General features: G+C 42.8%; 2 protein-coding genes across 2 annotated transcripts in view; one reads left to right on the plus strand and one right to left on the minus strand.

Moving 5' to 3' along the window:
* Nucleotides 1-312: 312 nt before the first annotated feature.
* Nucleotides 313-1,854, minus strand: TIGD4 (tigger transposable element derived 4). Its single transcript, XM_065404589.1, has one exon. It carries the CDS (start codon nucleotides 1,852-1,854, stop codon nucleotides 313-315), a length of 1,542 nt encoding a protein of 513 aa, XP_065260661.1.
* Nucleotides 1,855-3,389: 1,535 nt separating this feature from the next.
* The window catches only part of ARFIP1 (ADP ribosylation factor interacting protein 1), a 77,772-nt gene continuing 66,688 nt past the window's right edge, over nucleotides 3,390-14,473 (plus strand). The window contains exon 1 of the mRNA XM_065404838.1: nucleotides 3,390-3,589. The gene's annotated coding sequence lies outside the window, so the exon portion shown is untranslated. The remainder of the gene's footprint in view (nucleotides 3,590-14,473) is intronic.

Here is a 14,473-nt window from a genome sequence, read left to right on the forward strand (position 1 = left end):
TTAAGTTATTGACTTTTAAAAAACTAATATTTTGGTAAAGAAATATCTACAATATGCTTAAAAATGAACATTTTGTTTTAAGTTTTGCAAATGCTAGACCTCATCTACTGTGGGATTTTAGCCTCTCATGTAGCTGCACTCTGACATGCCTCTACTCAGTTCAGAGCTCTATTATTTTAAAATTTTATTCATCATACCTAGATATATGTTTGCAAAGCAAACCACAGAACCATGCTGCAGGTTTTTATTTGTTTTTTAACTGGCTAAATAACTAGTTTTTCCATTTAAATGCTTTCATACTTGGATAAACCCTCATTTAGATGCTACATGCTGAATAAAATTATCTAGATCTGCTAGGGAATTATGAAGAGAATCATTCATGTCTTGACTTCTGAGAAACCTTCGAAGAGTATCTAAAGCAGTCAGAGCCTCATTTTTTGATGGCAAAGGCTGTTCAATTCCTGGAGATCCATCACCTTCATCTTCCTCTTCATCATAAACAAACAACTCAGTTTTAACTGAAGTGCTTTCTTTGGTCCGTATCATTTCATTATTTGTGGGCATTTCACATGTTACCAAGTCATCATCCAAAGCTGCATATTCCTCCAAAGATAAACCTTCTGGAAACTCTACCCCAGCTGCCAATGCCTGTGCAATCAAATCTAAACCACTTTCAATCTCCCTGTCTGTGTCACCATTTCCCCCCGTTTGTGATTTGAATCCTGCTTCTTTGTAACTTTTAACAACAGTCTCTGGAGTTACATTCCTCCAGCATAGGTGCAACATATCAACTGCATCAAGTAGAGTCAATGTAAATTCTTTACTACCTTCTACACAGTCTACAAATCTCTTGATAAGACGATGCCTGTATTTGACTTTCAGACTTCTTATAACTCCCTGTTTCATAGCTATAAATTTGGATGATGAGCATGGAGGAAAGAATACCAGTTCAATAGACTTTAGATTCTTTACCTCTGGGTGAGCTGGGAAAGAGTCAACAAAAAATACTACTCGCCGCTGCTGTGCTTGAAATCTCTCATCAAGTTTACACATCCATTGTTCAAACACTTCTGAGGTCATCCATGCCATATCGTTTGCCTCATAATCCACAGGCAGTGACTTTATATCTTTAAAGCAGTGCGGATTTTTATTTTTGCCAATAACAAGCAAAGGAAGTTTCTCAGAGCCATCCATATTTGTACCAACCACTACAGTTATTCTCTCTCTGCTTAGTTTGCCAACAGAACAAGTTTCCCCTTTAAATGCAAAAGTATTATTAGGTAACATCCGATAAAACAATCCAGTCTCCTTTACATTAAACACATTTTTTGGCTGATAATCATTTAAATAATAAGGAAGAACATTTTGGTACCAAACAGTTACAGTATCTGCTGTAGTAGCCACAGGTTCTATAGACTGAGATCTGAATACTAAACCATATCTTGATTTAAAACGATCAAGCCAGCCGTTACTGCACTTAAAATCACAATGTCCAAGTTTCTGAGCAAAATCATTAGCTTTGAAACGCAACATTGGGCCATTTACTGGTACATTCAAGCACTGAGCAATTCTGTACCACTTCATTAATGCCTCTTCCAGATCTGTATAAAAAGCTGTTCTTAGTCTTTTTCTTTTAGGATCAAATCGTAAGGACTCAAAGGCTTCTAGAACCTTATCTTTATTCTTCATAATTGAAGACAATGAATTTTTCTTTATGCCATATTTTGCTGCAATATCTGCTTTTTTCTTGCCACTTTCCACAGCACTTATTATGTCAATTTTTTCCTCAATGGATAAACTTTTCTTTTTCCTTATTACAGGTAAAGATGAGGGATCCACTGAAGTCTCTGCCATGGTATCCTGCACTCTTTTACAAACAAGCACACACAAACACTCTTGCTAGTCCTTTCTGATATCAGCTTCTTTAATTGGATTAGTTTTCAAGTATATATACTGATGTCACAGTCATCACATTGTGAATGCTGATGTGGTAAAGTCACTGGTATCTTCCTGGATACTATCAGTACATTAATAGCAATTTAGCCTCTCTTACTTCTTTGAATGTCTTTATCTAGAAAGAGTAGTCTAAAAACTAAGTTAGTATTTATACAAATTAACAATGATTACAAGTTCCTTTCAGGTTCATTCTGGGAAACTGCCCTCAGGCCTCCCACCCCCAAAAGACTGAAAAAGTAAGGGTGGGGAAAGGATGACTTCATTGACATAGATATAAAAACCTTTCAGTCCCACTGATTTATTTCTGGTGCCTTATAATCCTTGACCACACTAGGAACTAATTCAAAGAAGAGAACATAGTCATTAAGAAAGTGGCCTCCAGTGCCCTTTCCTGTATGGATAAACAATATTTTTTAATGGATGCAGAGCTGTCTGGTGTTCCTTTTGTGCAGGACCAGGGCCTAGGAAAGACTTTGCTGCTGGCAGCAGGTTCCCTCCAGGCCAATTGTTTCCTTCACCTCAGGCCACTAAAACAAGAAAAGAGGAAGGAAGCACGTTAGCAGAATTTATTTCTTTTACCTAACCCCACGTCCCCGGAATTTCATTTGGGGGTCAAAGGGATGTTATCATGTTGCCAACTTGAGTCTTTCAAGGTGCCGAGAATAACCTGGTGACTTGGAGAGCCCTGCAGCAGCTGGGCCCACACTGCGAACGGGACAAACACTCGCCCCGTAACCGCTCTCGTCCGCTGACGGACACGGATCTTCACTTCGCGTCTCTCGCTGACCCCACACACGGAAGGGGGAAGAGGCAGAGATGCGAGAGCAGCTGTTACCTGGCTGGAGAGCGGAGCAAGGGCCCTTTCTCCGCACGGTGTCCCCTAGCCCACCAGGTAACCAGAAGGCGGGGAGTCTAACACCTCTGCGCCACGCAGCACCTCCAGCTGAGCGGCGGCCGGGCCCTGCGAGACAGACCCTGCGGGTCGGGGCGCCGCTCAGCCTGGCTGACCCCAGCGCTGCAGCCGGGCGGCGACACGTACCGGGAGGAACCTGCCCGCCCGAGCGTCAGCGAGAGACTCCCCAGGACACACCCAGCGCCCCTGTCCGGTCCCAGCCCACCCGGAGCCCCCGCTCTTCTCTTGGGGCGGGGGAGGCTGCGCCGCTCCCTGCCCGGCTGCCCCCAGCGAGGTGAGGTGAGGGGGATTCACGGTGTGCGGCCGTAGCCGCCACCTGATCTCCCGCACCGGGACTCGGCTCCAGTCCCCTTGCAGAGCCCACAAGACGCTGTGGAAGCGGGTGAAGGGGGAAGGGTGTTAGAGAAGCGGCGGCGGACCCGGATGTCGTTGCTATGGTTGCTGCCTGGAGGTAGCGACACCATAGAAATGGACATTGTTGGCTAGAGAGACTCTTCGACGTCATGGCCATAGAGAGGCCACCGCTGCCCCATTTCCGGCCAAGCACGTCCGGCTGCCACTGGTGCCAGAGAAGGAAGAAATAAAGGTGCAGACGTTGGCACCGGAGCCTTTTCTGCCCGCAAGAGCCTCCCGTTTCCCCGCCGGGCCTGAAAGCAGCTGTCCCTCGTCCGGCCACCGCGGAGCAGGACGTGACCGGGGCGGGAGCGAAGCCGCTGGCAGGTGAGAGGAGGTGGCGGGGGGGCTGGGCAGCGCTCTGTGCTGGGCCCTGATGCTGGAAGCCTCCCCGGGGGGATGGTGGCGGTTCCAGGCTCAGCGCTCCGGTGCTGGCGGCGGCTGTTGTCCACACAGGGCGCAGCTCGTGGGCGGGGAGCGGGCCGCAGCGCCCGCCCCCCCCCCCCCCTTTGCCGTGTACGTGTCACGTCTCGGCGCGGAGGCCGGGAAGCTGCTTCCTTGTCCGAAACGGGACCCGCCAGCCCCCTTCCCGGTCCCGCGTCCTTCGCCCGAGGTGCCAGTGCGGGCGGTGCCTGTGCGGGGCTCAGGGGAGCCGGACTCCCGGCGGCGGCGCTTCCCTGAAGGTAGGTCCCGCTCCCAGTCACCGCTGCACGCCTGACAGCAACGAAAGCTTGATCCTGACACACTTTCCCTTTCCCGGGCTGCCATCGGTGTCTCCCGGTTTATCCCCCAGGGACCATCAGCCCGCGAGCGCCTAGGTGGGCTGCAGAAAGTCTGCAGAGGGACTCCGGTTGTTAGCTGCTGTTGGTATTCACTTTTAGTTTTTATTTTTAGCTAACTTTTACCGCTTTGCAACTTTCAATAATAATTGGCATCTAGAGGCTTGTTTGAAATGATTGAATAAATGGGTGTTTAACTGGTGGTTTCGTTTAAAATGAAATAAACGTAAGTGGGGGGAAAAAAACACGATTTAAAAAAAAAAAAGTCATTTGTTTTGATCCTTTGTTTCCACATGCTGATTAACCACAAGAAGAAGAAAAAAGCCACTTACCACATTGATTACATGGTAGTAAGAAATGAAGTGTGGAAAGCATCAAGAGGAAATGATACAAGCCGTAATTTGCAGCAGACAGTGTGAACGGCATGTTAACTCTTTCAAAAGTCCGTTTAAATTAGACTTGTCCTCTCCTTGTGTGTTTGTTTTTTTTTAAATGGCTTATTGAGGAAATTATGACCAGTTCTTGTTGGTAGTTTTCAGTTTAAAATAAAAGTTTCAATTACTGTGTGTACAACACTCATACTCTCTCTTGAAGAGCTAGAGAGCCATGTTGTCATCAGGTGGAGTCACATATCAGGGTGAAGAGTCCTGATATTGCATTTCGGTGGTGTTAGGCCATTGCACTTAAGTCCTTTATTTTCCTCCCCACTTTTCTAGCTCCTATAAGGGGTTGGAATTGCCAACATCTGTCACCTTCCATTTGCTCAGAAATCCTGCAGCTTTCTCACATGTATTGGAAGACATAGGGAATACTCTTGTGATTGAGATTCTGGTTGTAACCATACAGAAAATGAGATGCTTCTTGAATGTAAAATTGGAAACTAGTCGCAGCGTAATATACAACACACAGTCTGATGTCACTGGGAGGAAGAACCTCAGGGAAGATGCAGAACAAATATTTGTTTTGTTGTCTAGCACTGTTGAGGAGCTTTACAAAGTGACAAAATGGGGGTGGGGAGAATACCGTTTAGCATTAAATGGTCTGTGTCCATCGGCAGGATCACCCATGATTTCAAATAGGAATATCATCCAAGATTTTATTCATATCTTGTGGCCTAAACACTTAGTAGAAGTGCTTTCAGAACCAATGATCTTTCCAAGTAGTGGTTTTGCACTGGAGTGGGCTAGAGAAAGAGATTATTTTGTGGTTTGTGGCTCAATGGCTTATTGTTCATTTTATTGTGGGCTGACAGTTTCAACCCTTATATGTGAAGGAGAGATGGGCAGTGATTGGGAGAGGATGAAGTTGGACAGCAGTACATTATTTTTAATTGGCCTCTGTTTGACATGCATTAGGTAGAAAGAAGTGAATGGTCCTTGGGGAATTGCAAATTGTTTGTGCTCTAGTTGTTCAGGAGTAATTGTGCATCAATCACAGTATTGCCAATTCATTTAACCAAGTGGCAGCATGCTCTTTTTTATATCACTCTGCTGGTTGTTAGGGTGTGTTCTCCTATTAAATTAGGTTGGCTGTCTACGGTGGAATGAACCAGAGCAGGTGGCTGATAGTTGTGGCTTAGATGAAGTAGGAATGTGAACTTGTTAAAAATCCATGGGACAGCCAAAATTTATATTTCCTCTGACAGTCTTTCAAAATAAGAAAAAAGCCATAGTCCTTCTCAAAAGCTAACACTTTTGAAGCTTTTTTCAGAGTGCTTAGACCCAGTTTACCTTGGAAATACACCAGTGTCTGTTTAGAACATGATTGTCCTGGAAAGTGTTAAAGGATGCCTCATTTTAGGAATTCAGATGGAACCTTAAGCGTTTAGGTTCCATCTATACTGTCAAACTGAAACGTGCTTTAATCATGTCAGTGGACAACTGTGTTGTCGCTGCTCCTTTTGATACTACTGTATTTGCAGTGTAAATGGGGGCCTTATTGTGCCCTGAGAGTCTTGGCAAGCCAATGTTTATTGGAAAGTTAGACTATAGGAGCCCCGTTTGTCCAAGCTAAACAGCACTTGAAAAATGGACTCTGAGATGCAAATTTAAATATCTGAAACTTAAAAAGTCACTTGAGGAAAACATTTGTCAGCGATGCTCAATTTTTTTTATTAGGGAGAAAGATCAAACAATCTGGTGAAGTAGAGATGTGATAACACTGCTCTACAGCCAAAATGCTTCTGAAATAAATGTAGTCAAACTTTACTAATTCTGGGTCACTGAGAACGAAAATGATGCTTAAAATTGTTGATTGGCTCAAGATATGCTATTGGGTCAGTATATACGACCCTTGACTTGGGAATGGCAGAGGATAAGTGAGTTATAAAGGGAAGGGATCTCAATTTAAACCAGAAATGACTAAAATACATCTTTGACTGGATCTATGAATAAATCTATGACTGGGTTTGGACAGTACTTGCTTTTTAGGCAAAACAATGATTGATGCAATCTGAAGCTGGTATTGTGTCATACATGATATGAATTGCATCATGTTATTCCTAGAAGTCCTGGATGATGCAATCATAACGAAGCTTACATCAGTCTGCTGAACAAATTCCCCTATATCAGCTCTAGAAATCATACAGTGTCGTGCTCTCTTATTTGTCAGTGTTTGATTTTGCAAAGGGACACATTTCTGTTTAGCCAAAGTGAGCAGAGATGCCTCGTACTTGTGTGAACAGTGCAGATAACTTCTGCTATGTTTGTGGTGAAGTGACTTTTGCATCACAAAAGCGCAGTATAACCACTATGGTTAAGAAAGCCTATCACCTTTATTTTGGCTGCAAAATTGGAGATCAGGACAAGAGGTGGGCCCCACACATATGCTGCAACACTTGTGCAACAAATCTTCGCCAGTGGTTGAACAGGAAAAGGAAATCTATGCCTTTTGCAGTGCCAATGATTTGGAGAGAGCCAACAGATCATACCAGCAATTGTTACTTCTGCATGGTGCCTCCAGTTGGGAAAGGTGTGTCAAAGAAGAAAAAGTGGACTGTGCATTATCCAAACATTCCATCAGCTATACGTCCAGTACCCCACGGAGAAGGACTGCCGGTTCCTGATGCACCAGAATCATTCTCACTTGAGTCAGAGGAGGAAGAGGATGAAACTTCTGGTCCTGAACCATCAATGTCACAGGACCCACATTTTCTCCCATCCTCCTCCTCTGAACCACACCTCATAACACAAGGTGAAGTGAATGACCTTGTCAGGGATTTGGAACTACCCAAGTGTAAGGCAGAGCTGTTGGGCTCCAGACTACAGCAGTGGAATCTCCTGGCAGGTGATGTGAGGGTTTCCATGTTCCGTGACTGTCAAAAGGATCTTGTCCCATTCTTCTTCATGGAAGGTGATCTTGTAGCCTGCAACAACATCGATGGTGTGATGGCAGCCCTCAACATCGTTCACGATCCAGATGAGTGGAGACTGTTCATTGATTCATTGAAGACGAGTCTTAAAGCTGTTTTACTGCATAATGGCAATGTTTTGCCATCAATTCCAGTTGGTCATGCAGTCCATATGAAGGAAACCTATGACAACATGAAACAAACTTTTGAGGTGCATAAACTATGACCAACATCAGTGGCAGCTTTGTGGCGATTTGAAGGTTGTTGCTCTCTTGCTTGGTCTGCAGACTGGATACACAAAGTACTGCTGTTTTCTCTGCGAATGGGATAGTCGTGCAGGAGATTCCCACTACATCAAGAAAGATTGGCCACTCCAACAGTCATTGGAGCCTGGGAGGAAAAGTGTTCAGCATCCACCACTTGTTGAATCAAGGAAGATTTTGTTACCACCCTTACACATCAAGCTGGGTCTGATGAAGAACTTTGTCAAGGCCATTGATAAAACACAAGCAGCTTTCAAGTACCTCCGTGGAAAATTTCCAAGGTTAAGTGAAGCTAAGATAAAGGAAGGTGTCTTTGTTGGTCCTCAGATTCGTGAACTTCTTCGAGATGACGCTTTTGATCATGCACTGCGTGGCAAGGAAAAGACGGCCTGGAAAGCCTTCCAGTTAATGGCAATAAATTTTCTCGGAAACAACAAGGCAGACAACTACAGGTTGTTGGTGGAAAACCTCCTCAAGGCATACAAAAGCCTTGGTTGCAACATGTCACTAAAGATACATTTTTTGCACACTCATCTAGATTTTTTTCCACCGAACTGCGGAGCAGTGAGCGACGAGCACGGCGAGCGATTTCACAAGGACATTGCAACAATGGAGAAACGCTATCAGGGCAAATGGAGCCCATCAATGCTTGCAGACTATTGCTGGATAGTGACAAGAGATGCTCCATGTAATGAATACAAGAGGCAAGCCAAGAAGCGCCGAGTAGACACTGAATAGGACTAAACTATGTACATAATAGTTTTTTGCCTTTTGTTTCATAATAAATTTTATTTATATAACCCTTTTGCTGATTTTTAAAGTGTTACATAAACAGGACAGGTGAAATATTATCATGTAAATCAACCATAAATACATGAAAAGACCTAGGTTTGCGATTTATGATTAAAACTCTACTATCTACACAATATACATAGACATAAAATGTAAAAACTTAAATATCTTAGAAACAGTAGCCAATCAGTTGTTTTAATTGTCATATTTGAATTCAGCACATCAAAATACATAATAAATAACACATTTTATCTCTGAAGCAGACAACTTCTCAAAAATTGTAGACCAGTGTAATCAGTCACTTTGCATTAGTACTTACAAATTTTATGTTAGAGACAATGTTACATGTTCTTTGCACAGCAGATTGAGATGATAATCTCAAATAAAAATATGCTGTGTAACAAGCACCATTCAGCCAGAGCGGTAGTATTGTATTTCCAATTTGGTAATTCATGCATTAGTGAAGTCTTTGGTAAGTTGGTGGTCACCATCCTTAAAGAGAACAAAGAAGTGGTTTGGAATCCAATCTTCCTCACTGCAATGTGTCAATCACTTACCAAAAAAATGTGACTAGATTAAGAGCAAACCCCTTGTTTGAATGGGAGATCTCTGATTATTTTCTATTTAAATTAAACATATATGGTTGGAGTATGGCTATAAATGAGGTAAGTGTCACCCAAAACACCCTTTTTACATACGGTAAAATTCAGACAGAGATTGACCAAGGTCACACAGCATGGCAGAGTTAATGTCTCTGGATTTGTAGTCTTGTGTTCTAGTCATGTTCAAAATGGGCTTATTAGTCTCCTAGTCCCTAGTGGAAATTTAGCCCCATCAAAGACATCCACACATGGCAGAAATATTGCAGGCCAAAAGTGGAGTATTGGCAGAGTTGTGTGGGGACACTTTTGTAGTGATCACTTACTGGTAAGTCCTTCATGTTTGCAAGTACCTATTTGCATTACTTACTGAAGTAGTTCATATGGCTTTTGGATCAATAAGAGCAAAAATAATTATTGGTTTGCTTGCAAAGACAGTTCTGTGTAGTATTCTTCTTGTTTTTGTCATGAATGCTGCTCATTCTGTAGGTGATCTTGCATAATTCTATATACCTTTCTAAATGAGTCAGCCCAACGTAATAATTCATTTCCCCAGGTTTTCTATATCTTGCTTGTTATCTTACTTTACACATCACATGGACCACCTGACTACTCATGATTAGACTTTATGTAAATAAAACATTCAACACAAATTGGAAAGTTGAAATGTAATATGAAGATAACTTGTGCTGCTTCATTTAACTGGGATTTTCTTTATCTGGTGTGAAAGTAAGTAAGTGTGGAATGCTAGGACGCTTACTCTACACAGGGCATGTCACCTTTCATTATACCAAAGATTATTGGCAGTCTTGCTTTATTTTTTCAGAGATCAGCTGTCTACCTCACAGGTTGCTCAAACAGTGCAGTATCATTTGTAGGTTTCAGCTATCTGGAAATTTTTTCAGGTTACAGTTTCCAAGTGCAGTTCTATTATGAAAAGTGATCATCTAAAAAGAGCACTACATTACTCTACATTTACAGAACTGTTCCTTGTGTGTATTCAGAGAGCTGTTTGCTTGCTTTAGCATCAAAAGCGAGGGTTTAACTCTTGTTAGGCCGTACAGACAACACAGTTAAGAGAAATCTGGGTTCATTTTCTATTTATGCATAATGCAGAAGTGTCTACTGTTCCAGTGATTTACATCAGTATAAATAGAGTGTGTACACATGTCTTCAAAGTATGTCCTCAGTGACTAAGGGACTACAGAGGTGACCGCAGGACATAATTGACTTTTATAACCTTCATTACAGGTGACTGGTGAAGAATCTACCTTGACCTCTGAACCCAGTTTTAGTTTGCACGTTTAGTCTGCTTTCCAGGGCAGACACCTCCTCATTTTGCCCTCCTCACATCCTTGGGAGCGTGGGGAAGAGACTTAGAGAGAAGCCAACATGAAACTGAGCTGGCAGGAGTAGAGAAAAACAGCTGCAGCTAGGACTTTGGACACTGTTATGAGTATCTGGCTGGTTTTTGCAGCTTTTACTCTGGATGTTTTTCCTCTCTGCTGATTGGATATTTGCTCCAGTTTCCTCACAATCTTTTCTCTTCACCTTCATTCCACCAGCCCCCTCCTACACCTCTTCTTTCCTCCTCCCTTCAGTTTCTCCTCTACTTAACTTTGTTTCTCTTTTCAGCTAATGTCCTCTGTGATTCACACCCTTGCACACTGTTATAGTCTTTGTACAAAAGATACCTGTTGAGGTATCATCTGAACACTTATAACTCACTGGTCAGTAATATGGTAAAATGTATGTAGAAACATTATATGTCTAGTTGTGAATTCCCCCTTATGATGATACTTGTTGAAAACCAGGCAGCCCTGCCTAGGCAAAGGTTGTTAAACAGGTCTAATCTACACAAAGGATAGTGTGTTTATCTTAATTTACATGGAAGTAATAAACAGAACAATCAAGACAGTTGTTTGGGGCGGGGGAGGAGAGTGCAGGAAACCGAACAATTTGCATTTTAGCAAACTCCAGCTATGGGGGGGAGGAGGGGGGAATAAGGCATGGAACCTCCTTAACCACCAGGCTCCATCTCATCTTCCTCACTTCTTGAATAAACTTTATTGTGAGGGGTGACCTTCAGAAGAATCCATTTCAAAGGTCCACTGGACTATAAGAGAAAGGGGCAGAAAATCTCAAATGTATTCACCTAAGAAAACAAAGGAACCCACAACTTTCTGCCTCCTGGAAGAGAGAGACTGTCTTGAACAAAGCCTGAACCAAACCCTGCTAGATTAGGTTTTAGACTTTTACATGAGTATTAGCACTTTTATTTGCTTCTATATTTCTAACTTCATCTGTTATACTTAAACTCACTTAAAATCTTATCTTCTTTTGTTTTATTATTCATATAAACCAACAGTGCTGTGTCTGTACCAAAGTGAATGTTAACTCCAGTTAATGTTGCAGGCTGTTGCGTTTTGTCTCTTTCAAGGAGCAAATGGATCTTACTGTTCCTCTGAATGTTGCAGGAGAGGGCTGGACATATCAGAACACATGGGTCTGGGGGAAGATCAGGACTGGGGTAGTGTTAGGGTCATAAGTCTGGTAAAAACTACTGGCAGGCTGTTGGACTCGAAGCAGTTGAATAAGAGCTGTACAGTGTACAGAATGCAAAGTGCATGGTGGCTGTGTGTGTGTCCCAGGTAGGGAAACACTAGTAGTAGAAGCATTTTGGGTCACTCAGGGTTATAATACAAGAAGTGACGCACCCTTTCACTCGTCTGAATTGCACTCCCAGAACATGACATGCCGCCAAAAACTTCACCCCAAATATTAAAAAAACCTAACAAAATATAAATTTTGGAACTACCATGCCAATTGCAGACCATCACATTGTTCATCCTACTTGTATGTTGTATCCCTTCCATCAACCCTTTATCTCCTGTCTATTTAGACCATAACTGTTTCACGACAGGGGTTGTCTTATTCTATGTATAGTGCCTGTGCTGGAATTATTAATATGGGAGACCACAAAACACTAATTTAACTATAAATTCCTTTTAAGTCCAATGGTCAAATGATATTTTATATAATTGCTCTAAACATGCCTAACAGCCTATAAAATAAGCAGTTACTGCACCCAGTATAGTAACAAAGTATTCTTAAGCATGTGATCAAGATACTTCCCACCAGGCCAGACCTAGGGAAAACCATGTCATCCTGATCTGCTCCAGCATGATCAGGTAGGGTCTCACAATGAAACCACAAATTCATAATTCTTTTTATGCCCTTCAACAAGCAAATTATGTCCTAGTCAATTACCACTTTAGCTAAACAACCAATTTGAGACAGTTCACCCTCCTCTTAAGACATTCTTTTTGTCTTATTTAAACCCATCTGCAGTGACTCCTATTGATTGGAGGCCTTCTTTCATGAACATCCCTTTATGTCAGAGGTTCTCAAACTTCATTGCACCACGACTCCCTTCTGAGAACAAAAATGACTACATGACCCCAGGAGGGGGGACCAAACCCTGAGCCTGCTGGAGCCTCACTGTCCTGGTTGTGGGGGGAGAGGGGAGCAAAGCCAAAGCCCGAGCCTCACCACCTTGGGCTTTGGCTTTGGCCCTGAGAGGTGGGGCTTGGGCCCTGGGCTTCCTGGGTGGTGGGGCTCGGGCTTTGGCCACAGGCCCCAGCAAGTCTAAGCCAACCCTAGCGATCCCATTAAAATGGGTTTGTCACCCATTTTGGGGTCCCAACCCACTGTTTGAGAACTGTTGCCTTCTCATTAGTTATTTGAACCAGACATCATCCCTACTCCATTCCTTCTGGTCCTAAACTCATTATTTTCTAGGCCTTCCTCCTACCTGCTAGTCAGGGCATTTTTTTTACAACACCTAGCTGAAGTTTGGTTAAGGAAATATAACGCCAGTTCTTCAATTTTATATTTATTCTACAGCCTAGAATAATGGATCCCTGATCTTGGTTGGGATCCCTAGGTGCTATCATAGTATAAATAATAAGGGCTGACATTTAAAAAAGCCCACCTTTTTGTTTGTAAACTGTGCATGTTTGCTCTGGAAGTTGAACTTGGTACAACTGGCATTTTTAGTCCAATTTTGAAGTAGAACCATACTTTAAAAAGATAAAGGCCAAAATGCTGTTGGCACCTTCTGCTTTATGATTGATCACAAAACCAGTAAAAGTTATGGGGAGATTGTGCTCCTCTGCCGTCACAGACATTGTTCTATGCTTTACATGACTAATAGATGTGGGATTTGAGGCCAAGGCTGAAAGGGTTTGTCAGTACGTAACCCAGATGATGGTCTGATGCATCTTGCATGCAGAGCTCCTGCTATTTGACAGTAGTCTGATTCTCAGTAGTAGCTGCTACAAGCCCCTCTCCCATGCTAGCTCAAAAGGTTGAGGCTTGGGACAGTTCATTGATTGCAAGCCCAGAATGGATCTCTGTGATTATCTAGTCTGACCTCCTGTATAACACAGGCCATGGAACTTCCCCAAAATAATGGAGAAAGAAGTAATGTTTAGTGGCAAATTAGAAGAGAAACTGTGAGCACAGAGTCTGGAGGATCAACATAGTGGACAGCCTGAAGAAGGAAAGAGTGGAGAGGAGAGAGGGCCAGGAGTCCCAGCATGTAAAGGAGTGAGAGATGCATCAGGATATAATGGGGCTTCTCAGGCAGCGAACACAAATAATCCAGACTCTGGTGGACCTGCACATTTAACAATCCCGGTCTCTCCTCCCTGTGCAGCCCATTGAGAATTCAATATTGAGGCCGCCTTACGTGCCCCCCTCAACTTTCCATGTGGCATCAGGGATTGGTGTACTACCTCTACAACCACACCCTGGGGTATATTAAAGACGATCACAGCTTCACATACACAGACCTGTGAAACCTACGGTTGGTGTCTGTGTAGCTGAAATGGGCATGAATATTCTTTCCCCTTCACAAATTCAGTTCTATTAATTTATTAAGTTTTATTAAGTTTATAATGTATTAGATTTAAAATTTCAGAACTTTTGCATTGATTTTGTTGCAAATAATACAATTTTATTCTATAACATAAGACCTCTTTATTATTTCACAACATATGCTGCTTGGTGCTCAGTAGTTCTGAAAGCAACCAATTACCAGTTCCTATGAGTTGTGTGACATCGAGCAGTATCAGTCACAAACAAAATTAATAGGTTAATTAACAATGTTATATTCCTATATGTACAGCAATCACCACACACAGGCCACAAAAAAGCAGGGTCAGATAGACCACACTACAACAGTACACATTACTCTGGCTCACTGTTAAAAATAAGAACAGCCATACTGCGTTAGACCAAAGGTCCATCTAGCCCAGTATCCTGTCTTCAGACAGTGGCCAATGCCAGGTGCCCCAGAGGGAATGAACAGAACAGGTAATCATCAAGTGATCCATTCCCTGTTGCTCATTCCCAGCTTCTGGTAA

The sequence above is a fragment of the Emys orbicularis genome, chromosome 5 (genome assembly GCF_028017835.1).
Source record: "Emys orbicularis isolate rEmyOrb1 chromosome 5, rEmyOrb1.hap1, whole genome shotgun sequence".
NCBI lineage: Eukaryota > Metazoa > Chordata > Testudines > Emydidae > Emys > Emys orbicularis.